The sequence below is a fragment of the Ochlerotatus camptorhynchus genome, unplaced genomic scaffold, assembly GCF_037179485.1.
Source record: "Ochlerotatus camptorhynchus isolate MF236.1 unplaced genomic scaffold, CSIRO-AGI_Acam_v1.1 ptg000094l, whole genome shotgun sequence".
NCBI classification, from domain to species: Eukaryota; Metazoa; Arthropoda; class Insecta; order Diptera; family Culicidae; genus Ochlerotatus; species Ochlerotatus camptorhynchus.
The window spans coordinates 3,247,715-3,272,314 of record NW_027040584.1 but is presented as its reverse complement, the minus strand read 5'-3'; the positions used below and the strand labels follow the sequence as shown (position 1 = coordinate 3,272,314).

Here is a 24,600-nt window from a genome sequence, read left to right as displayed (position 1 = left end):
TGCTCCAAGCAGCTTTTGAAGCTTTTAACCAAATGGCAATACAACTACATTCTTGTACAACTCTGGAAGCTATTATTCAATGTTTGATCAACTCAGGTGTTTTATAAGAGCTTCCAATGGTTTGTTTTGATGCGTTTATTTCACGTTCTATATAGCTCTTGTCAATCAGTTTAACAAAGGTGCTATAAAAGTTATCGTAGGTCTTATAAAGCATATAGTGAAACCGAACGTAAACAATCATTTAAGAGTGCTCCAACAGCTTTTAAAAAATTTAATCAAATGACAATACAACTACATTCTTGTTCAACTCTGGAAGCTATTACTCAACGTTTGATCAACTCAGGTGTTTTATAAGAGCTCTCAATTGTTTGTTGGGTTGTAGCTGAGAAAATTTGCTGCAATCACTGCTATCATTCGATTTGGGGCGAAATGCGTCTTCAAGTTTAATGAGGTATCAGACAAAAACATTAAAACATAATATTTTTGATTTCGAAGACATTTACTTGTCAAAGCTTGAAAATATCTGCAGATGTGACATCTGATTAAAGCTGCCGCAATTCCATACTGCACAACCGAAAAGATGCTCCGTCAACTAATAAGCTTGAAAACCCCTGGCACATACTATTCTACGCACTCACTGTTGTTTCACGATGCGACAAGATAATGGTTCAGGTCGCGTGCATTGGGACACATTTAAACCGTCGGCCCCACCGGAACGATCGTTACTCTGGATAGTACCTTCGAAGTGATCGGCCCAACAACCGACAACAAAGGCTTCCTCTACACACCATACTTAGTGCGTAAGTTTGCGATAGAGTCAAATTAAATTATTTAACGGCAGTGCGCGCTGATTAACGATCGCATTGCAGTGATATAGGTACCTACAGTAAGGTAAGTCTATCTGTATTCTCCGGAGAAAAAAATATCTTCAAAAGATAAAAAAAACTTCACATAATCACGCATAGATCACGACGGGACAAAGTGCGTTGAACAATATCCCTATTATAATAGCAACCGTTATCGGACTAATCTGAATAGTTTTGTGTTTTTTTTTTGTTGGCCCGAAAGCAAAGCAGAGTAGTGGGCTATTAGTGGCCATGGAAAATTAATCACAACCTTAGCTGTAAACAACCGAAAGTTGCTCTGCGGTGTGAAGCGTCGTTTGTTTGGTGATCGTCATCCGGTCTGATTCTGTGATCTTCGAACGCTTTTTCGATTGAAACCCGTGCAATTATAGACACTCCTGTGGTGATGCAAGTGAACAAAGAACTGCTCATTTTAACGGTATTGACTAGATATGAATTTCCTGGGGGTCCTGATCAATTCAGCGAGTCCATTCTTTTTTTTTTGACTTTAAATGTTCTTTATTTCTTTTGTTTGTGTGGTTTACATGTATGAATTTTCAAGTGACACAGATGCGTCTTTTCAACTTTAGTACATTTGAGATTTTAATTATTATTTACAGTTCCTAGTCCTACAACTACAACTAACCTACAACTACTATATACACCTAATCTACTATATACAAATTGCTTATCAAAGCATGTTCATGTTCAAAAATACATTTGATAAAATACATTTTTGTGCAAATTTAGTGTTAATTTCGTTAATTCTGGAATCTATTTAGGCGATGCTTGCCTCTTCGTGTAAATTTATTATTCTAGTGTCGAAAGGACGATCAAGTACCATCCTCAGATTTTGTTCCTGTGAGTCTTTGCACATGATTCCCACACCGGAGCTGCGTAGAGGATCGCAGGTGCTATGATTTGTTTGTAGACAGCCAGTTTGTTCACCCTTGAGAGGCGGGATCTGCGGCAAATCAGCGGATACCGACTCCTAACCAAGGCGGAACACTTGACTACGGTTTTCTCCACATGCGAGCGGAATAGGAGCTTTTCGTCAAACAACATCCCAAGATAGGTTACTTCGGCGGACCACTCAACCCTTGTGCCATCCATGATTACAGTACAAGAGGGAGCCGGTTTTAGTTTGGGTGATTGTCGATGGAGGAACATGATCGCTTGTGTTTTGGAGGCATTGATTTTGATTTTCCACGTGGTGGCATAATCAGCAAAGGCGTTAAGGCATCGTTGAAGTTTGTTCGTTATTTCGCGAGGCATCCTTTCCTTGACGGCTATTGCGGTATCATCTGCGAACAGGAAGAACACGCAACCGTCACCGAGGGGAGGAATATCGGAAGTATAAATGCTGTAAAGCAAGGGGCCCAGCAAACTGCCTTGCGGGGCTCCTGCTGGGATGGAAAACGTGTCTGAAATATAACCATTCAACGATACCTTAAACGACCTTAGCTGAAGGTAGTTACGGGTGATTTTAATCAAGGGGGGGAGCTGGCTGTCAAATGCGAACAATCGTCGCCTACCTCGCATGCCTCGCATAACTGGTTCCAAACGTAAACAAGCCATAAGAAACCTACAGCGATTGTTTACGTTTGGAGCCAGTTTCATACAAGAATGATCAGTAGGCTGATTTGACAGCACGTCCCCCCCCCAGATTTTAATAAGATGTGAAGGAACGTTGAAGTTACAAAACTTGTACACAAGTCCGTCATGCCAAACATTATCAAACGCCTTTTCAACGTCTAACATGGCCATGGGTGTGGACTTGGATACAGCTTTGTTACTTCGGATGTTATTCATCACCCGTACTAGCTGGTGATTGGTGGAGTGCCCCTTTCTAAACCCAAACCGAATGTTATTTTCTTCGACAAACTTGAGCAAATGATTGAGAATGATTTTCTCGAATAATTTGCTCAGCGCTGAAAGGAGGCTGATTGGTCTGTAGCTTGAAGGAAATGTAGTATCCTTATCTGGTTTGCGGATTGGTATGATTTTAGCTACTTTCCAGATGCTTGGAAAGTAGTGCAGTTCCAAACATCTGCTGAAGATAGCGGTTAGAAGAGACTGCACTTTCATGCTGAGTCTCTTCAAGATCAAGTTGAATATACCGTCAAACCCGGGTGCCACGGGGGAGGCACGACACAAGGGGAGGCATCTAAATTTTGAACGCATTGCGCAACCTGATCTTCGAGCAGACTTTGGATAGTCGAGTCAAGCAAATGCGATGAAGCGACATGCTTGCCGATCGCATTTGCTTTCTCCTGTGGGGTGATTAAAAGCCGATCGTCATCATTTTCGACTCTGAGAGGTGGAACTGGTTTGGGATGAGTTTTCAGGACCTTGGCTACCTTTCAGAATGGTCTGGAGCGGTCGTCCAGATTCTGGACAAGCCGCCCGAAACTTCCGTTCCGGAGTGAGTCCATTCTGGAAGCAATCTTCCAGATCCTTGTTCAGATCGGCCATTTCACGTTTCATCGCTAGATCTCCGGTTCTCTGGAACTAGCGTCTACGAACATTTCTCAGGCGAATCAAGAGTTGGGTGTGGGAATCAATAAACTTACCACTCACAGGAACTTGTCGGACGCACGCCTCGTCAGCCACGGTTATGGCTTGGTGGAGTCCCTCCAACGCTCGGTCGATGTCCTCCACGGAATCAAGCGTCGGGTTGTCGATGATGTGCCTGTCTACCACGCGTCCAAATTGCGCCCAGTTTACGCGATGATAGTCCTTGCGCAGGCTTGAAGCAGGAGCCACGTTGCAGTCCAGTTCAGCCATCACCGGTTGGTGGTCGGAGCTGAGTTCGTTCAAGGCTACCGGCTTGGACAAGCCGATATTTATCAGGAACAAGTCTAGCGTCGATGGGTTGCCCGCCAGTGAGATAAATGTTGGCTCAACCGAAAACCAAACGGAGTGGTCGAACAGCAGACGACCGTTCTGGTTCTGCTGGTAGTTCCGCCAGGCCTCATGGGTGATGGTGGACAGGTCCTTCTTGAATTTAGCCACTAGACGGCAGTAGATGGCGATGAACTGGACGTATCCAGTCGACGACTCCACCTGCACACCAAGGGCCTCGATGATAGAGGTGCGGATATGGGACAGAGTGTGGTATTTTATTCCTTTTTTGACGACGACCGACCACCTGGCCAGCAGAATCACCATCAGAAGTTGCTTGAGCGGAATGCACCCGCGAATTCGCTTGCCTTTGCTGAGGAGCACGATGAGGCGGGAAATCCTCCGTTCGAAATGCCGGGACTTTGTCCTTCTTGCGTCCTGGTTGGTTATTAGTTGCCCCCTTTTTACGGATGCGTTTGAAGTCCTCGCGTTTGGAGCACTGTCTGTCAGAACCTTGATGTGCACCACCACAGTTGGCGCATTTTAACACCACGGCTCCATCCGCAGGGCAGTCAGAAGTGGTGTGTTTGTGAGCGCAGTTGCTGCAGCGTGCCTTGATGTTGCAGTTGCGAGTGCCGTATCCAATGTTCAGACATCGTTGGCACTGGCATCGCATCGTTGGCATCGCGATGGCCTCAACGGGCACGGCTCCCATCGTACGATGATGGAGTACATTGAGCAATAGCCTGCAGCGCATTCAGCGTCACCGTTCCCTTCTGGAAGTGCACCAGAAAAAGACAATCCGGGTACGTCTTCACGTTTTCGTCTCTCCTCGTCAACCGAAAGACATTGATGTATTTTCCGAAAATTTCAAAAGCAATTTTTCGACTCATCATTTCAGATTTCAAAAAGCTCATGTCATTCTATTACTTTGCTATTTTAGGACACAAAATGCCGCGAACATTTTGCAATCTGAAATGAAGCGTCAAAAAACTGCTTTTGAATTATTCGAAAATGTATCGAAGTAAATTGAACCTTAAGTTACGCGATCATTAGCAGGATCACCATACCTTGTCCCGTATGACTGTTAACCGTTAGGAAAAACTACTCAAAACTAAGAACAGCGGTTGTCTTCGTATTTCTTTATGCTCCTCTTAGTTTATGCCTTGCTCAAACTGCAACGTTATAACATGTTATACTAATTATCAACAATAAAGATGTCATCAAGATATACAAATTACATGTTATTACTCCCCAGTCTGGCCAGTGTTTTAATGATTAACCGATGGAGCGAGAATCCCTAATGCGTAAATTGCTCGTTTTCCTTAGTCATGGACAGGGTTGCTTCTACTCACTTGCTATAAAACAATGGTTTTCTAAATTATGAGATCATTACACGATATAATGATATGCTGTACTTGTAAATAACAAGAAAAGGGTGTAAAGGATGTGTTTGACTAAAAAAAACCTGTCAATTTCATTTTCAGAGCGTCACAATTGGCCATCTTATGATTCGCGGGCGTTCACTCTGAGTGAGCGCTCACGAATCGTTAAATCGCTTATTGTGACACACTGAAAGCAATATTGACAGGTTTACCCGAGCAAAGTCGGTTAACAAAATGAAAGCAAACCGATATTAAAGTTTGCAGTTCCTATCATAATGAAAACTCATTTTGATTTCAATTGTCGCGACATAAGTCTGATATCATAATGTGCTTTCATTATGCAGTCAAAACTTTTTAGATGAAAGCAACTTGACTTGAAGTTTTGCTGTTAACGTCTTGTTTAAAATTTAATTTAAGTTCATCTGTCGTTTAGGTCTAATGATTATTGTTTATTTGTTTTGTTTAACACATTTTAGGTCATTCATGACTTGCCCGGGATGAAATTTGAGCTCAATTCTGTCAGCGTAAGAAGCATGGATATTAACCATTTACGGCATTATTTGCCGTATTCAGTTAAACATTATGAATGCAAAATCAGTAATCAAATTGATTTCATTGAAAGCAAGATTAGTTTTCTATTTGATTCAACAGTGTAAAAGTTCGCTCTCATTTTTGCTGTGTTAACCGTTAAGTCAACCAAAATGAGATCAACTGGAGTATTCAAAATAAGTTACATCATAACAGCAAATTTTGATTTCAATTTGATCTCCAGCTTTGCTCGGGTAATGTGTCAAACACATACTTCACGACCTCTTCTTGTAACTTAAAAGTACTAATTATCATTATCACATCTAATGTTTTCATAATTCGGAAACAGAATTTTTTATAGCAAGTGAGTGGAAGTAACCCTGGTCACGGAACCGGTTACACTCGCAATGCACTGCAGTTTGTCGATTTAGGTACGGAAAACGGTTTAGGAGTTTAACACTCCGAACACGATACCTCTGAAAAACGTGTAACGGCAAGTTTGTAAAAAAACATAACATAGCCTTGATTTCTTGATGAATTTCAAAAGTGGTGGAATCTCTAGAATTCCAAAGGTCTGTAGATTATTTGGATTGTAAAAAGATTGAAAATAGGTTCGTCTACTTATTTTAGAAGCGAAAATAGTCGTTACATGTTTTTTAAAGGTGTGTTTATGGGTTTTGCAAGTGGCTTAAGATCTATAAGTTAGAGTAAAGGGGAACAAATGTTCCTATCATGGTTCCTATATATGGCTCCTGGAGACAACGGAACGGTCCTCCGGAAGCCATCCACGTCCATGTTTACGTCAAGACCCCAAATTCATTCTTATATCACAGGATCTTCTAGAGTACGGTCCCATGGCCATTCGGATCCATGTTCACGTCACGACCCAAAATTCAATCTTACATCCAAGTGATTTGAAAAAAAAAACGCGGAGCTCTAGGATCAGTTTCATGGATTGACCACCTATACGGATGTTCCGGAGGACGATCCCATGGCCATCCGGGTCCATATTTATGTCACGACACTTAATTCTATCTTATATCACAGTTCGAAGTGTTATCGAAAAAACCGCGGAGCTTTTGAATCAGTATCATTGATGGACCCCTTTTACGGACGAAATGGATCTTCCGGAGGACGGTCCTATAGTCATTCGGGTCCATGTTTAAGTCTCTATATTCTTTCTAATATCACAGTTCCAAATGTTTTCGAAAAAACCGTAGAACTCTAGGATCAGTTTCGTGGATTGACCACTTTTACGGATGTTCCGGATATTCCGGAAGACCGTTCCGTTGTCTCCAGGATCCATATACAGGAACTACGGCTGTATTCTGGCTAATTATGAACATTTGTGCCCATTAATCTATATTATAGACCTTATGGCACTTGCAAAACCCATTCGGCCTAAAGTTTTTTACCCACCGTATTCGGAGTGTCAAATGACCTAATCAACCCTGTCTCCGGTATTTAACATTCTACTATTATTCTAACCTTTACTCCTCAACCGATTAACTGATCAACTGATTACAGCCGAACCAGCACCATGCGTTCTCCACGCAACATCTTCACATTCTACGACCCATCCACCAAGATGTGGAGCGGTAACCAAACACCGCCCCTGTACAACCCGAACCAATCGTTGGGTGCATTCGTCCTGTCCGTCCTGAACCGAACTCCGCAGCAGATAGCCCAAATCAATGCGGACACCGGAGCCCGTGTGACCTGTGCGGAGATGCGCCTCCGTACGATCCGCGTGGCACAGAACCTCACTCGGATGGGCTACACCCGGGACAATACTTTCACCATGGCCGTCCGAAACGGGGAAACCGTTGCACCGGTCCTGTTTGCCTGTTTTGCACTGGGGATCCCGGTCAACACTCTGGATGCCTCGTTCAAACGGGACGATCTGAGTCACATGCTGCAGACCGTCCGATCGCAGGTAGTTTTCTGTGACCTGGAAACGTGGCCCGAAATGAAGATTGCCCTCGAGATGGTCAAACTCGATCCGGTTGTGTTCATTTTTGGGGACGGTAAGGTTGAAGGCTGCAAGCACGTGGACGAGTTGCTGATTGGGACTGGGACGGAGGATGAGTTTATGTAAGTACCGGATAAAGGTTTCTCAAATGACTGTTGAGTAATGTTTGATGGTTTTGCTTTGCAGACCGGAGCACTTTGCGGATGCCGCTACCCGAATGGCTGTAATCGTGTGCTCTTCCGGCACGACGGGTCGACCCAAGGGCGTGTGTCTGTCCCATTCGAACTGTATAGCCAACGCGGACACCCTAACGGATAACTACTCGACGGATGTGATGCTGTGCTTCAGTTCCCTTTACTGGCTATCGGGACTATTTTTCCTCCTGGTTGGGACCTCCAGCGGGGCAACTCGAATTATCACGCGGGACGCATTCAATCCTGCTCTCGCATTGGAGATTATCGAAAAATTCCGAGTCACTGTCACTTTCTTCCCACCGGCACAAGCTCTGGAATTGCTGAAGCACCCTCGGGTGTCCCAGGCGGACTTTTCCAGCGTTCGATTACTGTGCAGCGGTGGAGCGGCCGTGTCCGCGGACCTTAAGTATGCATTGGAAAAGCTGATCCCCAATGCCACGTGTTACGTGGGCTACGGTTTGTCCGAAGTTGGTGGAATTGCAACACTTAGCGATGCGGATACCTACAAAGGTGGTTCTACCGGCTACCTGAAGCCCTTGGTACAAGCTATGATTGTCGATCAGGACGGGAAAGCGTTGGAGATTGGTCAGGAGGGGGAGATTCTGCTGAAACCAGATTACAAATTCCTGGGCTACTACGGAAACGAAGCAGCTACGGCCGAGATGCTGGACGCAGACGGTTGGCTTCATACGGGCGACATTGGGAGATTCGACCAAGATGGTTTGCTATACATTGTCGATCGCAAGAAGGACATCATCAAATATGGCAACTATCAAATTTCGCCAAGTGAACTGGAAGGCGTCATACAATCAGTTCCCGGTGTGCTAAATGTATGCGTCACCGGAATACCGGTACCGGGAAACGATCTACCTGCAGCGTTGATAGTTAAGAGCAACGGAGCCGATGTCAGCCCGGAAGATATTCACAAAGCGATGAACTATAGCTTGGGAAGCTACAAACAACTCCGAGGAGGAGTGTACTTCACCAAAGAACTGCCGATGACTTCCTCCGGGAAGGTGCAACGGAGGCATTGTCGGGACATTTTGATCGAACAGTACAACAACAGTAGCAAATACTGAGCTAGTGCAAATTTTAATGTGTTCTATGTTTAGTTTTTAATGTTTTAAAACCGGACGCGGTACAAATGTTGTAGGTACTAAGAATTAAATAAATAGGAATTAACCTAATATGCGATTAATTAGTCATACCGAATTACAACGTTCAGGGGAAAGAACCGGCGGCTTTCGACCAAAAAATATGACCAGTAGAACCACAGTTTAAAACATTACTGTATTTCTCAATACAAAACACCCCCACTCTAATCTTCCCAGTACACATTGTCCGCATCGCTGTCCATCGGTTCCTGTTCCGCCTGCTTCTCAATCGTCGGATCCTCCCGGTAGTACTCCGGATTCCACCAGTCCAGTACCCGTACCTGCCGCACCGGTACGAACACCATCTCGTCCACTATCCGCTGGCAGTAGTTGGCCATCTGCAGTCGTACCTTGTAGTTGGTGAAACCTTGCGCCAGCGTCTGGATCAGAGATTTCACCATCAGCTGCTCGTGGTAATGTGGCAGCAGATGAAGTGTGTCTGTCGTAATTATCAGTATCTGACAGCCTTCCTCCGGGTTTGAGTACGTATCCTGTAGGAAATCCAGCGATGATTTCTGCCTCTGTATCCTGGCCGATCGGGCTGCTCGACTTCCGGGGATCAGTCTAGCCTTTAGCTTAAAGTAATAGTTCCAACCAGTTTTGCACTTGGTGTACCAGGAAAATAGGAGCTGTCGCCCTGCAACTCTATGTGGATCGGTAAATGCCGTCGCTGCAAGTCGTTGCACGAAGGGAGGGTACGTGTAGTACAAGGATCGAATAGCACGTGCCCGTAATCCTCGCAACATTAGCATACAATCCGGCTGAAGCCGCCGTGGAAGATCCACGTTGCGATCGTAATACTGCCGATAGAGATGGTGCCAGAACTTGGCCGATTGCACCACCTCAGCCGTTTTACGGCAGATTACCGCGAACCGGCCGACGTCTTCCGGTCGGACGTGCTCCGAAATTAGGTACCAAATGTCGATCACATAATCACAGTACACGACTTCCTCCGCCATAGTGACATCTGACTTCTTACTTGGGCTAACATGGGTCGAAAGGATGTCATCATCCAGCGCGTCTTCGACGTCACAAGACTCATCAACGGCCAGAACGTTCGATTTAGGTGCTCGGGCTTTCGTCTTGGCAGAATGAGCGAAGTCATAAATTGAATAATCTAAAAATACATATCATTCGTGAGGAATTATTATTCTTCTAAGTAGAAACTAGAAACATACCTCTTGAACCACCAATGCTTCTGCTAGTGGATTTCACTTTTACACAAACGGCCATTTCCTTCCCCTACCTCAAATGACCACCTTCTGGAATTCGGACCAACTGCTTTGTTGTAAACTTGAAAGATATTTCATAATCCGAAGCGAACCGAAGTTCTCGAAGTCTCCGCGCTCCGAAGATTTGACTACGACCTCGATACCATGATATGCCAGGTGATATCAGGAATATTCAACTCAGGTGGGAATATTCAGCTAACCCACACCTTTATCACAAATCTGCGCTCATGCAGCGCATGGAAATTGATTTATAATTATTGTTGTGAAATTAAAAAAAACTAGAACGATGCACAATCCGTCGACATAAAATGTTTCTATAGACTTTCGCAAGCACATAGATCAAAACATTGAAATTTGACGATCCAGTCAGGCGCATCAGCCGTCGCACTTCATCAACGAATGCTGTCCACAATCAGGAAGTTACCGTAGCTGTCAAAATGTGCTGACAAGGCTGACAAGTAAAGATAAAAATAGAGCTGGGTGATAATATGTGAGTTCCTTAGCGCGTGGGATCTAGCAAGGTGAGTACATATAGGTTTTCTATAGAGATCTTCACGTCCGGTTGCATTGGTGCGATATCAGGCATAACATTTGATAACGACACAAAAGCATTTGTAAACAAACTTTCTAAGGCCCTTTACATGCGAACCAAAGTACGCCCACGCAAACCAACAACACCATCGGATAGGGGCAACTATCACCTTTCCGAAAGTGGTATTGGTTTGCGTGAGCGTACTTTGGTTCGCGTGTAAAGGGCCTTAGAAAGTTTGTTTACAAATGCTTTTGTGCCGTTATCAAATTTTTTAGGTTAGCCAGAGGAAAATAATAAACAACTTTACACGGCGGTGCACCCGCTAGTGTGCGTGCGTTAAACGTCACTAATCTCTATAGAGTCGGTGTATAATGAGTCACGCCAAGAGAAAAACAGTTGAACTCGCATCACGGTTTTCTAAAGATTCCCATTCGTTTTCACTTGGCAACAGAGGACTTCTACAACAACTTCAAATGACTTCTAGCAAGAGAAAAAAATTGCGGCTGTAGTAAATCATTATATCAGTGATTTTGTCAAATAATCTTAACAAAAAATAGTACAAATTCTCATTACTGATCATTACCGAACGTATCCCATAAAAAATTAATACTCACTGCGTGTTTATGCTCATTTCTTCGATTATATTTTATATTTTATTGCAATACCTTTCGTGGACCTTTCATGGCATCGTAATGTTTGTTTACTTTGCCCGATAGGTAGCCGGTTTGACAGTTCAATAGGTAGACTTGGCTTCACTCTTGGCGTGACTCATTATACACCGACTCTAGTTTACTAATGTGTCATAGAGTTCTCTACCACCGTTAGTATTAGTGAGCAGTTTCACTAGTCATACAAGCGTTCTACTGGTTGAAAATAAAAAAAAACAAACCGCTGTCAAGTCGAACACTTTGACAGCTGATTTCGTGGTTGAAAATAATAAACAAATCGATTTTACGCGATCACACTAGCAACGTTGTATTAATGAAATCTTGCGGCAATAAGTCAATTAAATTCATGATCCAGCCTATAGACATTTTTGACGTTTGATCCTCTTTCTGTATCTAGCACACATGGATGAATGCACGGTTTGTTTTACCACTAATCTTTTTCCCTCTTGCTCGCATTCGTTCGATTTAAATGGACCAGTACTGTGCGCCGATAAAACGTCAAAAATCTCTATAGTCCATCAGCATTTATATACAAACCGTTCCAAAGCCCTTTACTCACAAAGCGAAGGCCACTTACGCAAACCATCACAATCATCGGACAGGGAAAACTTCCGAGGAAACTTCTACCTACACGATAATGGTGTTGGTTTGTGTAGGCGGTCTTCGATTAGTGAGGAATGGGCTTTGGAACGGTTTGTTTACAAATGCTGATGGGTCCTTTTCTATTGTTGATCCAGAATTAATAACTGTGTGAGTGCATCTGCAACACTAAGTTGAGAGCACGCAATAAGCTAATATGCGATAAGCAATAAGCTTGAAATGCGAAAAAGATGAAGAATGAAATGAACGTTTCGTATGAAAAGTAGGTTACTGTAAAAGACAAAAATGCACATCAGTCTGGTCGGAATGATGTTTTCCTACACAATTCGAAAGTTCCATTTAGGAAGGATGTTTAGCAGGCAAGGGGGACGAAAGTAATTCGTTTTACATTTCATATAACGAATTTCTATAAAATTTGCTTCAAAATTTCGATTTTTTAAGATGCCGATATTATCCGATTTCATGCACTATTAACCGATAATCTTGGATGTGGTAGAATTATCGAGCATTACGCTGATGTTGTTTTTAGTGTGCTTTGTGATGTGAACTGTAACTTTCTTGAGCACCTGCTTTTGTGATTGTTGCACGTTCAAACCGAGGGGGGCGACACATCTAAATCTCAATTCTAGATGCTCAACAAATCTCACACTAGCGAATCAAACTTCGAAAAATCTTCTTTGATTTCTCGTATCTACTTGCATCGCGCATCATCTTTTTGCAGGAAATCTTCAAAATCGTCATCAATCTTCTTCATATCTACTTAGCGTGCGCGCAGCTAACCACAGCAAAACACAATTTTTCCTGCATCGTAGATAGAGTCGCCCCCCTCGGTTCAAACTCTGGAAGCAACGATATTTGCCCGGAGATTTGGCAACAGAATGGATGGCCAAACGTGAAAGATAGGTGCCATCGATGCTGATCTTCACCGGATGCCTGAGAGTGGGGAAGTCTGTTGAGGTAGTGATGGAAATCAGTAATGACCTTGTAGATATCCGAGAATTCTCAGTCGTGACATATGCGTTTTCGCACTTCCTACAATGTGTGTAATGCGCTATACTATCACCTCAAACTTTCAAGAGCACAGCTGCCACAAAATATACAACAATGAAACTGGAACTTCACATTTGATGCAGCAAACAGGGAATTTCAATTTCATGAGTGATGTCACAACTGTGTCCGAAATTTGTGCTCTTGAACACTTGAAGTGATAGAGTATCTCAGCCATCATCAGGCAAGTTGTGGACTCTTCAAGGAATCACCGTAAATGATTTTTGAACAGATTTATCAACCAACAATACCAATACCCCGTTCACATTACAGCATATATCACGTAATATAGGCTGTCTTGCAATGAACACTCATACATAGGATTTCCAGTGTGTATATCACGTGATATACGTTGTAATGTGAACGGGGTATAACGGGTGATTCAGTAAACTTGTAATGACCTTATCATGCAAACTGAAGCACGCCTACGCAACTCAATAGGTCGTATGAATAAAAGCGTTTACTTTACTTTCCCCGTAAGAAAAGCACGGGAAAGTAAAGTAAACTCTTTTTATTCATACGGCCCAATTACACCATCGGATAGGAGAGAAGCCGACGGTGTTATTGATTTGGCAAGGCGAGCTTCGATTTGCGAGAAAAGAGCATTACAAGATTTGATTACAAAAGCTGATCCGCCTTTTTGAATTGTTGGTTGAGATTCCACAACGTTCCTTTCTTATAAATAAACGGCTGTCATCGTTACCTGTCATGATACTTATAGAGATGTGACCCGATATGAGGGATGTGACCGATAAAAATCTAAATTATTTGTTTTTAGAGATTTAAGCACGATTATATCGGATGAATTCGATAAAACTGATTTCTCCGACTATAAATCAATAAATCAAACGTTAGAGTAATTTTTGGCAAAATTTGAATAAATCTGGGACTTTCGTCTCCCTCGTTAGCAGGTTTGATAGAACAAATATGTTTTTATGCTTAACCTAGTGTCGATTCGGTTTCAAGCAAACGAATGATCCAAGCAATTGCCCGGTATAATGCGAGGGGTTTCTACCAAGCTTGTAAGAACTACCACAAATTATTAAAATAATTTGTGAATTTTGAATTACTCAGTAATTTCAATGTAATAAAAATAATTGTGGGTAATTGTGGGTAATTTTGGGTAATTTCAGTGATTCCTACTGCTTGGAAAATAATTTGGTAATTTGAAAGGTAATTAAACAGTAATTCGAGTAATTCCATAAATATTTGTACTCTGGAATTAACATAATATGTTATAATAATTATTATAATATTATTATAATATAATTATAACAATATTATTGTGAATTATTCAATGTACATTTTATGATTTTAGTTGTTTCAGGTATACTTTATTATTAAATTAGTGGAAATCAAATTTAGATATAAAAAAACGAAAACCTGAAAAAATAGGGGCCCATTATGCAAGCCTACACAGATAAAAAAAAGTTGTTGAATATTACATCCAAACTGCTGCAACCAGGTCAATCCATCGGTTGTGTAATATAACCATAGAGGTAACTCTAAGACCAGAAGTTCCCGAAGAAACGTGCTCAAATTTTTGGCTCAGCTCCGGTACTATCTTCGGTCCCAAGCTAATCGATTCACCCCTCGAAACATAGGAAAAACCAATAACCCCTCATTTTATCTGTCAAACTTTCATAGCGAATCAAAACAAACATTGCGTAGTACTAGAATTTTGACTAGAATGGGGTACGTTAATCGTTTGCTTGGGACCAATAGGCTAGTCAAGTAGTGAGCCAATTTAAAATCGTTAGTTTCGTATTGATTGTTGATATAACCACAGACAAACAGACGTAACGCTTCATTGTGTATCTTCGTTCATGCATTTAACGGTTGATTTGAATATTATCAGTTCCGCGAACTACTCGCCGCAGCGCTGGCATCAGATCACTTTGACGTTTCTATACATTCTATAGAACTTTTATGCAATATTGTTTACGAGTTAGCGAGCAAGCTTGTTTTCCGCGAGAAGCCAGAGAGATGTCGTTACTGAGGTTATATGTTTTGAGATACTATGTTTTCAAGAACAAGGTTTTCAAAGAGTTACGTCTGTTTGTCTGTGATATAACGTTGTACGATGTACATCGATTTTGCGAACAAAATTACATCCATTGATGTAATATTGTATCTGCTTTATGCTATTGCATCATTATTTCATACATCAACTAGAATTACATAGATCGATATTACATTTTTTTTTTTGCTGTGTAGATGCAACCAAATAAAATCGACTTTTCCATACTAGCGCTTTTACGACAAATGCTCGGAAAAATGCTTCGGTTCGACATCTGCAATGAGGCTTCAGTTCTTTATGAAGGAAAGATACGATTAATTTGAATAATATTTATCCACGGGAATTTCACATGGAAATTCGTCAATAAATATATGTGGAAATGTATCAGTGTACATATCGTCGGCTGTCCATGCTTTAAAAAGTTCCTGTTTAAAAACGAAAACCGGCAGCCTTGCCAGCGAGTTCCATTCGGCACTCTTTCCACTCTTCAGCACTCACACATCCAAGCACAAAACGATCTGACAGTTTGATGCGCGTTCGCGTTCTGTCACTCATTTCGTTTCCACTCTTTCTGTGTTCGGGTGCTTGTTACCTCCAAATGGCGATTGTGCATAAATTGTGCCGCTGCTGATTAATTATAGCTAAAATCTGCCAAAATACGGTGAGTTTTGCGACGAAAACACGTTCTTATGCAAGTTCCCCCGATGACGATCATAATGTGCTAATTTGTATCCTCCCAACTGCAGGAATCATCCGGTAAAAAGTCCAGCAAAGATAGAACGCGTTTGAAGCGGAGGGCAAAATCTGCTGCACAAGCTCCAAACAAAAAACAAACATGTCGGTCGCGTACTCTCAGCAGGTTAGTGGCAATGAACAAAGTAAAATTCATGGTGATGGATTAAGGATAGTTTCATGTGCATGATATATTAAGCTCAAAGAGGTTTGCTAGCCTATTTAAGTTAAGTTTTTGGTTGCACCGAATGGCATGCAACTTACATTCAATGAGAATCCGCATTTTTTGATTCAAAATCCTGTAAGATAGCTTCGGAAAAATTTCTGTTCGATTTCTACCTGCATCTGGATGGGATTAGTCTTACCTCAGTCTGTTGTACCTGCCAGCAGGGATGAATCGCTCTTTGCAGCATCGTTTGTTACTGTTTAATATAGAAAGCTAACGTTACGTCCAATTGGGTTCTTTAAGGTTAGTGGAACCGAAATGCAAAATTAGTTTAGTACCAAAACAGTGAAGTTTGATCGGGAGAATACTAGCATTAATCTATCTATTTCAAGATGGATTAACTAAAAATTTATTTGGAATTAACGTTAGCTTACTACATTGAAAAGCAATGCTCCAAAGAGCGATTTAATCTTGCCTACCAGTCTTTCATTTTCCACAAACAGTCATGTACTATCTCCCACCGGCATATATCTACTTTCAGCAACAATCTCAACAACCACCGAATCCGGGACAACGCGGTGGCCCCGGAGGTCCCATGAACCGTGGCCAAGGACCTCCGCCAAGCCCGATGCACATCCAGAAAATCCTGGACGAGAATGCCGGACTCATTCAAACGATTCAGGACTTTCAAAACATGGGCAAGGCGCACGAGTGCATGTCGTACCATGTAGCGTTGCACCGGAATCTGGTGTATCTAGCCAATCTGGCTGATCCGCAGCATAACATTCAGGCCCTGCTGCCGGTAAGTGAGGGTCGAATAGATTATTTTTCAAATTCCTCATTGAGCGATTCTCTTGTAGCCTCCTCATGTGCTTCAACACGGTAGTGGTCCTCCAATGCATGGAGTTCCTCCCAGTGGTACTGCACCAGGTCCGCTTCCCGGACATGAGGGAGATCCAACGCATGGTCCCCAAGCGCAGACTCCCGGTCCGAATCAATCGGCTGCACCAGGAGGGGCCCCTCCTGGTGCGGCGGATCAACCTCCGTCGTCTCAACCGGGTGCTCAGCCTCCGTCTCAACCGCCCACTAACCAGGCTCATCCGCCACCGCCAAATCAGCAACCGGTGGGTAATTACCGCGGAGGTCCTCAGGCGCCTCCACCGACATCTTCTGCTGGGCAGACTGCATCCAATCAGGGTCCTCCTGCTCCCGGTCAACCGGGAAGACCAGGTGTTCCACCCCAGCAAGCACCGATGCCTCAGCAGAATCAAGGCTATCCCCCGCAACGAGGTCCGTATCAGCAACATGGACACTACCCAGGTTATCCTCCACCAAACCAACCCTATCAAGGTCAACCAGGATATCCACCGTACGGACCACCCAATCCCGCACAAGGCTACCCTCCTAATGCTCCGCAATCGTATCATCACGGTGGAATGCCTCCGACCACTTCAGGCTCGGGACCACCACAGGGATCTCCATATCCGACCGCTGGTCCTCCACAGGGACCTCAAGGTGGACCGCAGCAAGGTAGCTACCAACAAGGACCACCGAATGCTCCAGGATCACAACCGCAAATGTACGGTCCTCCCGTGGGAGGCCAATATCCACCACAGGCAGGAGGAGGACCTCCGATGGCACATGCCTATCCCGGTTATGGAAGTCCAAATCCTCCAAACGCCTACGGTCAACCCCCATCCGGATATCCGCCTGCCAGTGGCCAACCCAGTTATCCTCCACCTCAACAACAGTATCCTTCCAGCTACCCTGCTAGCCAACCTGTTCCACACGGTCCTCCCAGCGGCTCTATCCCTACAAGCGCTCCCACAAGTCAGACCAATCCTCCAGCAAGTGTTCCATCTACTCAGACAAGCGGTGCTCCAACTTACACAAACCAATCCAGCCCGGCTCCTGGTCAAACGTCATCACCCAGCCCAAGCGCAAATGCTCCACCAACTAGCGTCTCACACGCATCGATGCCACCGACGACATCCACTGGTTACGCAGCGGCAGCACCAGGAGCTTCGGGTCCCGTTCCTCCACAAGCTTACACGTCTCCTCCGGCAGCAGCTGGGCAACATCCGCCTCAAGGTAGCTATCCCCAACCACAAGCTCCAGGTCAGCAGCCGCCTGGTCCTCCACAATCCTACAGCGGCACTCCGCCATCCACTCAGCACCAGCAGCCACCAGGCAGCTATCCCCAGAGCGCACCAGGAGGACCCCAGGGACAAGGACCACCGCCGGGCCCAGGCCCAGTCTACCCACCCCATGGCTACCATCAGCAAGGCTACTCTCCGATTCCGCCTCCCCAGGGCCAATATCAACAGGCGGCCCAGGGCTATCAGTATCAGCGCCCTCCCGGTGGCCAAATGCCACCGCCAGGACCGCAAGGCCCTCCTCCCCAGGGAGCGTACGGGTACGGGTACGGACAACCACCACAGTAGGCACCACACATCAGATCAAAACTCGGTTCCGAGAATCTCAGCACACTCATGCCTACACAACGAACAAAACGACACACGACACGAGACGGATGATGAATTTGATTATCTGACTTTCAAACTATTACTGATTTTACCAATCGATGAGGTTTTTATTTTTTGTTTTTTTTTTTTTTCTAAACGTAATTTTTTTTTTCCTACTCGACCCTGATGACGTTGTTGTACGGAAATTTCCAATCTATTCCAATTGGTAGCACCTATTATAGTAGAGTTAGGGACATCAAGTTTCACCTACTAAATTCCTTGTATTGAAGGTTGATGTGTATGTTGGAATAAATGGTTAAGCTTCGTGTAAGGAAAAAATGTATTTTGAGAATCTAATAAAAAGTCAGTTTTTAACTGAAGCATGGTGTTTAGCACTGTTTTTTTGTGAAGAAAATTTAATGCAGGGATCATTCTAGGCTTTTTACGTTTTTTTTGCAAGTGTTTTGCCGGTTCTCTACTTATGGGAACTCTTGAATTGCTTAGCAAGTTTCTCCCCCCTATTCTGCGAAACACGTGACTCTCTCTCACCGGTGAGGTGACAATAGTCACCTCGTGTGAGATGACTCTCCATTTGATTTGCACGGAGAGTCACCTCACCGGTGACAGAGAGTCACGTGACTCGCAGAATAAGGGGATCTGACTTTTTACTGTCGCATTAATGGGCCTTCGCTCATTTTCAACTTCTTTTCAATTTTCATACCATTCATTCTAGATAGAGCTGGAATTAGGGTGTAACAGCTTTTGTAAACAATTATTTCTCTCGATGATTTCTAGTAACTCAAGGCTCGTCCAAGCAAATCAATATCAACATCAGATAGGGGAAGTCTTCCTCTACCCGATGGTTGTGTTGGTTTGCGTTGGCGCGCCTTGAATTCCTAGAAATCATCGAGAAAAGACATTGTTTACAAAAGCTGTTAGGCCGTAATTCCAGCTCTATCTAGAATTATCACACTAAAGCTTCATGTTAGATAGCATTTCCAACCAACTCTGAAGTTTTTGAGCTTCTTCAGAATTTTTGATCAAAGCTTCCAAAAAGGTTTGGAACTTGGGTCTAATTTCGAAACATAGTTTTCAAAACTTTTGCTCCTCAGGGCAGAGAATCGCTTTTATTTTTTATTTTTTTTTGCGAATCCTGCCAGATAACTTTTATGGCAGGATCGCATGTTCTTTGATATTGCCGCCTACGGACATTTTTCAGACGGATCAAGAGCTGAAGATCGTCGCTTTTGGAAGCTCCTGGTTTCTCCAGCCCAGTTGTGCTGATTACTGTCAGCGCTCAGCATAGTCGTCCTGGACCTGTTGCTGGATGTGGATGTGTGCCTACAGGCAACTACAATTAATATATTGACCATTCACTGCCTGGTGCCGATCAAATGTTCAGCAATTTGGACTATGTTAGTCATTGTGATGATGCCTCTGTAACTCTCAATCCTGGAAACCCGGAACGCGCCTTAAAAAGCCTCAAGAAAGCCCTCAATCCCTCCGTCTCAGTGCTGCCATCAGCAGCCTTCGTGCGTCATAGTCATAGAAGAGGTCTTCCAACCCACTAACTATATTGTTTATTGTTGTTTTACATCAACAGGCTGGATGCAGCGCCAATGATATTAACCTTATCAACTATAGTAAAAACAATACATTCAAGCATAGTCATAACATAAAAAAACATTAAAAAAGATATATCTTATAGTCAGTTACAACTGCCGGCGAAAAACAAAAGAAAAATTTCGACGAAGCGCATCACGGGAGAGATGAAAGTCGAAAACAGATGCAACTCTGTTAATATTCTTTGCAGTTCGCATATCGCACCGTATGCTCCATAATCTGTGCGACGTAGAGGCAGTCTTAGCATAAGGTTATTACGAAGCGGTCGGGGTTGAACATTCCGGTCAATTTGCCTCAGGATAGCCTCGCAATCTTTCCTTCCTTGCAGGATATTGGCCACGTTTAGGGCTCTGCTTGTGTCTCTTCTAGTCCGGAGAAGTTCTAGGTCGATGAGTTGACAACGGCTTTCGTAACTGGGCCTAATCGAAACGGATCATTCCAAGGCAATCTACGCAACGCAAAACGAAGAAAGCGACGTTGAACAGATTCAATTCTCTCGGCACCGTTGTTGTAGTTTGGGTTTCAAACCGCTGAACAATACTCAAGCGTCGATCGAACAAGCGAGCAATAGAGAGATTTTAGACAGTAGATATCAGTCCGCATCGTGCTCTCTTGCCGTGCGGATCTATTTGCTTTTTGCTTAAGGAAGTGTTACTACTACCTAAAGCTACAACAAATTTAAACAGCACTTTTCAGTGCTCAACCTGTAAAAATTTTCTACCTTGTTCAACTCTTATTCCTCTTCGATCCTTGTTTGGACCCTACCTGAGGTAATCCTTCTTGGATATCGATTTGGAAAATTCCTCTTCGATCCTTGAGATTCTTATAGTAATCTGCTTGGAAGTCGATTTGGATAATCGCATAATCGCACTTTTCAGTGCTCAACCTGTAAAAAATTTCTACCTTGTTCAACTCCTCTTATTCCTCTTCGATCCTTGTTTGGACCCTACCCGAGGTAATCCTTCTTGGATATCGATTTGGAAAATTCCTCTTCGATCCTTCAGATTCTTATAGTAATCTGCTTGGAAGTCGATTTGGATAAAACATTTACTGCCGCCATGGCGCCTAAACGCAAAAGAAAGGGGCAAACTCTTGACCCCCCTTCTGAAGAAATTAATTTGAGTAATCAATTTGATTTGCTCACGGATGATGAGAATGATCCATCATCCAAGAAAAATTCTAGTAAACTTTCCCGGCTTAATGCCAAGAAGGAAAAGATTCCCCCTATTGTGATAACCACTACCGATTTCCATGCTCTTCGCATGGAACTTTTGAATTTCGTGAAAGTTAAGTTTTCACTACAAATTGGACGTCGGGGTGAATGCCGTGTATTGGCTGAAACCTTGGACGGATTTAAATGTCTTCTCAAGTATCTTACTGAGAAGAAGCACAAATTTTTTACTTACGACACCAAAACTGAACGTGTGTTCAAGGTTGTCATGAAAGGACTGCCCAGTGGTGAATCCCTGGATCAGATCAAAGATGAACTGGCAAAATTACTTGGAGTTGTGCCACTCCAAGTAATCAAAATGAAAATGAAATCCCGTCCTGGCGATTCGCGCAACGGGATTTCTAATGATTTTTATTTAGTTCACTTCAAGTCTAGTGAACTAAACAACCTTAAGGCCTTAGAAAAAGCTAGCCTTATGCTCCATGTCCGAGTGAAGTGGGAACACTGGAGGAAATTTCCAAAACCTCACTCAGTGCCGTAAGTGCCAGGGATGGGGTCACGGAACTAAAAATTGCTACATGCCAGCTAAATGCATGAATTGTGGTGATTCCACTCACGCAAAGGACGACTGTCCTGTGAAGGAAGATCCTAAGAAATTTAAATGTTCAAATTGTGGTGAAAACCACAAATCCAATTTTTGGGAATGTAAGACTCGCAAAGCGATCCTACAATCTCGTTCTAACCGACAGGTAGGAAACGCTCCACGTTTCCGACCAGGTACAAATTCCTCTGCTGTTAACAACGGTCAGCGAGGAACAAATTCTACATTCGTACCCGTAGGTACAAATATCACCCCTGCTTCAAATGTTTCATCTGTACCTACTCCCCTCGCTGCTAACAATGTTCAGCGAGTTAATGGAGCTACCTATGCTGCTATTGCAGCGGGTAGAAATCAAAATACTAACCAACGTTCTAATGGAAATTTTGACAATTTTGACTTAGGAAGCATTACCAACAATCAATACGAAACTAACGATTTTAAATTGGCTCACCACTTTAGTAGCCTATTGGTCCCAAGCAAACGATTAACGTACCCTATTCTAGTTGAAATTCTATTACTACACTATGTTTGTTTTGATTCGCTATGAAAGTTTGACAGGGGTGTGTGGATTCATGCAGAACATGCAGGGGTGAGTGAAATAGCTTGGGACTGCTTGGGACCGTTGTTCTGGTACTGAGTGAGCCAAAAATAATAATGATTTTCTTCGGGACCCAGTGGTCTTAGAGTTACCTCTATGGCATTACTGCCCCCAAAATTCAGTAATGGATTTTAAAGCATTAAATATTGTAAATTGGAATGCTCGATCTCTTAAAGATAATGAAGACGAGCTATTTAACTTTTTAAGAGTTCATAACGTGCATATTGCCGTTATAACTGAAACGTTCCTTAAACCTGCCCATAAGGTTAAGAAGGACGCAAATTACTTGATTTATAGAAATGATCGTCTTGATGGACCCTGTGGTGGCGTTGCCATCATTATTCATAGACGAATCAAACATAAAATTCTTTCTTCATTTGAAACCAAAGTTTTTGAAACTTTGGGAGTTTCTGTTGATACAAAATTTGGACAACTTACGTTTATAGCTGCCTATTTGCCATTCCAATGCGTAGGCCAGCAAAAGAATTTTCTCGAGGGTGACCTCCAGAAACTTACCCGTCATAGGTCTAAATTCTTCATTATTGGTGATTTTAATGCAAAACACCGCTCATGGAATAATGCTCAAAGCAATTCCAATGGTAATATTCTGTTTGATGATTGTTCTGCAGGTTATTACACTATTCAATATCCAAACAGCCCAACATGCTTTTCTTCTGCAAGAAATCCCTCCACTATTGATTTGGTCTTAACTGATTCATGTCAACTTTGTAGCCAACTGGTTACCCATGCTGACTTCGGTTCTGATCACCTTCCAGTAACTTTTGAAATATCCCAAGAAATAATTTGTAATCCCAACAGCTCTACTTTCAATTACCATAGAGCTGATTGGGAGCAGTATCGAACATTTATGGAATATAACTTCGATCCAAACATTCCTTTGCAAACCAAAGATGAAATTAATTATGCTCTTGAATCTCTGACTACTTCTATAGTTGAAGCAAGAGCTGCCTCAGTACCAAAATGCGAGGTTAAATTCGATTCAATTATAATAGACGATGATCTTCAGCTCTTGATCCGTCTTAAAAATGTCCGTAGGAGACAATATCAAAGAACACGCGATCCTGCCATGAAAGTTATCTGGCGGGATTTGCAAAAACAAATTAAAAAGCGATTCTCTGCCCTGAGGAACAAAACTTTTGAAAATAATATTTCTAAATTAGACCCGAGTTCCAAACCCTTTTGGAAACTCACAAAAATTTTGAAAAAACCTCAAAAGCCTATTCCAGCGCTTAAAGAAGGTGGTAAAATTTTAATCACAAATTTGGAAAAAGCTCAGAAACTTGCTAAGCAATTCGAGAGTTCCCATAATTTCAGTTTGGGTCTTACTAGTCCTATTGAGAATCAGGTTGCTCGGGATTTTCTGAATATTTTCTCTCGGGAAAATATTTTTGATGATTCCTGGGGGACTGATTTGGACGAAGTAAGGTCTATAACTAAAAAGTTTCAAAATATGAAAGCTCCAGGTGATGATGGAATTTTCTATATCCTCATCAAAAAACTCCCAGAGAGTACCTTGTCTTTCTTGGTAAAATTATTTAACAGATGTTTCCATTTGGCATACTTTCCTGATAAATGGAAAAATGCAAAAGTTGTTCCAATTTTGAAGCCGGATAAAAATCCAGCTGAAGCTTCTAGCTACCGTCCAATAAGTTTGCTTTCTTCAATAAGTAAACTTTTTGAAAAGATAATTTTGAATAGAATGATGCTTCACATCAATACGAACTCAATTTTTGCAGATGAGCAGTTTGGATTTCGCCATGGGCATTCAACTACTCATCAACTCTTAAGAGTTACCAATTTAATTCGTTCAAACAAATCTGAAGGCCACTCAACTGGAGTTGCTCTTCTAGACATAGAAAAAGCATTCGACAGTGTTTGGCATGAAGGTTTGATTGCTAAATTGAAAAAGTTTAATTTTCCACTTTATATTATGAAATTAGTTCAAAATTATTTAACTGACAGAACTCTTCAAGTAAATTATCAAAATTCCAAATCTAATCGACTACCTGTTAGGGCAGGAGTTCCTCAGGGTAGCATTCTTGGGCCTATATTGTATAACATTTTCACTTCGGACCTCCCTGATTTGCCTCAGGGTTGCCACAAATCTTTGTTCGCTGATGACACAGGCATTTCCGCTAAAGGAAGAAGTCTTCGTGTTATTTGCAGCAGACTGCAGAAAAGTTTAGATATTTTCTCTTCTTA

At 42.7% G+C, this 24,600-nt stretch overlaps 3 protein-coding genes across 3 annotated transcripts; 2 read left to right on the top strand and 1 right to left on the bottom strand.

Moving 5' to 3' along the window:
* Positions 1-719: 719 nt before the first annotated feature.
* Positions 720-9,002, top strand: LOC135698756 (uncharacterized). Its single transcript, XM_065218884.1, has 3 exons — positions 720-891; positions 7,130-7,696; positions 7,761-9,002. Exons 2-3 carry the CDS (start codon positions 7,143-7,145, stop codon positions 8,845-8,847), a joined length of 1,641 nt encoding a protein of 546 aa, XP_065074956.1. The 5' UTR covers positions 720-891; positions 7,130-7,142; the 3' UTR covers positions 8,848-9,002.
* A 59-nt stretch (positions 9,003-9,061) lies between these two features.
* Positions 9,062-10,473, bottom strand: fsd (fates-shifted). Its single transcript, XM_065218902.1, has 2 exons — positions 10,101-10,473; positions 9,062-10,039 (listed from the first exon to the last, which is right to left on the bottom strand). The coding sequence occupies exons 1-2, from the start codon at positions 10,153-10,155 to the stop codon at positions 9,087-9,089; spliced, it is 1,008 nt and encodes a 335-aa protein (XP_065074974.1). The 5' UTR covers positions 10,156-10,473; the 3' UTR covers positions 9,062-9,086.
* Positions 10,474-15,575: 5,102 nt separating this feature from the next.
* Positions 15,576-18,764, top strand: LOC135698717 (basic salivary proline-rich protein 2). Its single transcript, XM_065218800.1, has 4 exons — positions 15,576-15,682; positions 15,768-15,880; positions 16,461-16,721; positions 16,780-18,764. Exons 2-4 carry the CDS (start codon positions 15,857-15,859, stop codon positions 18,361-18,363), a joined length of 1,869 nt encoding a protein of 622 aa, XP_065074872.1. The 5' UTR covers positions 15,576-15,682; positions 15,768-15,856; the 3' UTR covers positions 18,364-18,764.
* The last annotated feature ends 5,836 nt before the right edge of the window (positions 18,765-24,600 follow it).

Excerpts from the sequence above, each read along its gene's own strand:
- LOC135698717 (XM_065218800.1), top strand. The coding sequence starts at position 15,857 with ATGTCGGTCGCGTACTCTCAGCAG. Across the intron at positions 15,881-16,460 it reads CGGTCGCGTACTCTCAGCAG|CAACAATCTCAACAACCACC; the intron begins GTTAGTGGCAAT and ends ATCTACTTTCAG. Across the intron at positions 16,722-16,779 it reads ACATTCAGGCCCTGCTGCCG|CCTCCTCATGTGCTTCAACA; the intron begins GTAAGTGAGGGT and ends ATTCTCTTGTAG.
- fsd (XM_065218902.1), bottom strand. The coding sequence starts at position 10,155 with ATGGCCGTTTGTGTAAAAGTGAAATCCACTAGCAGAAGCATTGGTGGT. Across the intron at positions 10,040-10,100 it reads AAGCATTGGTGGTTCAAGAG|ATTATTCAATTTATGACTTC; the intron begins GTATGTTTCTAG and ends ATGTATTTTTAG.
- LOC135698756 (XM_065218884.1), top strand. The coding sequence starts at position 7,143 with ATGCGTTCTCCACGCAACATCTTCACATTCTACGACCCATCCACCAAG. Across the intron at positions 7,697-7,760 it reads GGGACGGAGGATGAGTTTAT|ACCGGAGCACTTTGCGGATG; the intron begins GTAAGTACCGGA and ends TTTGCTTTGCAG.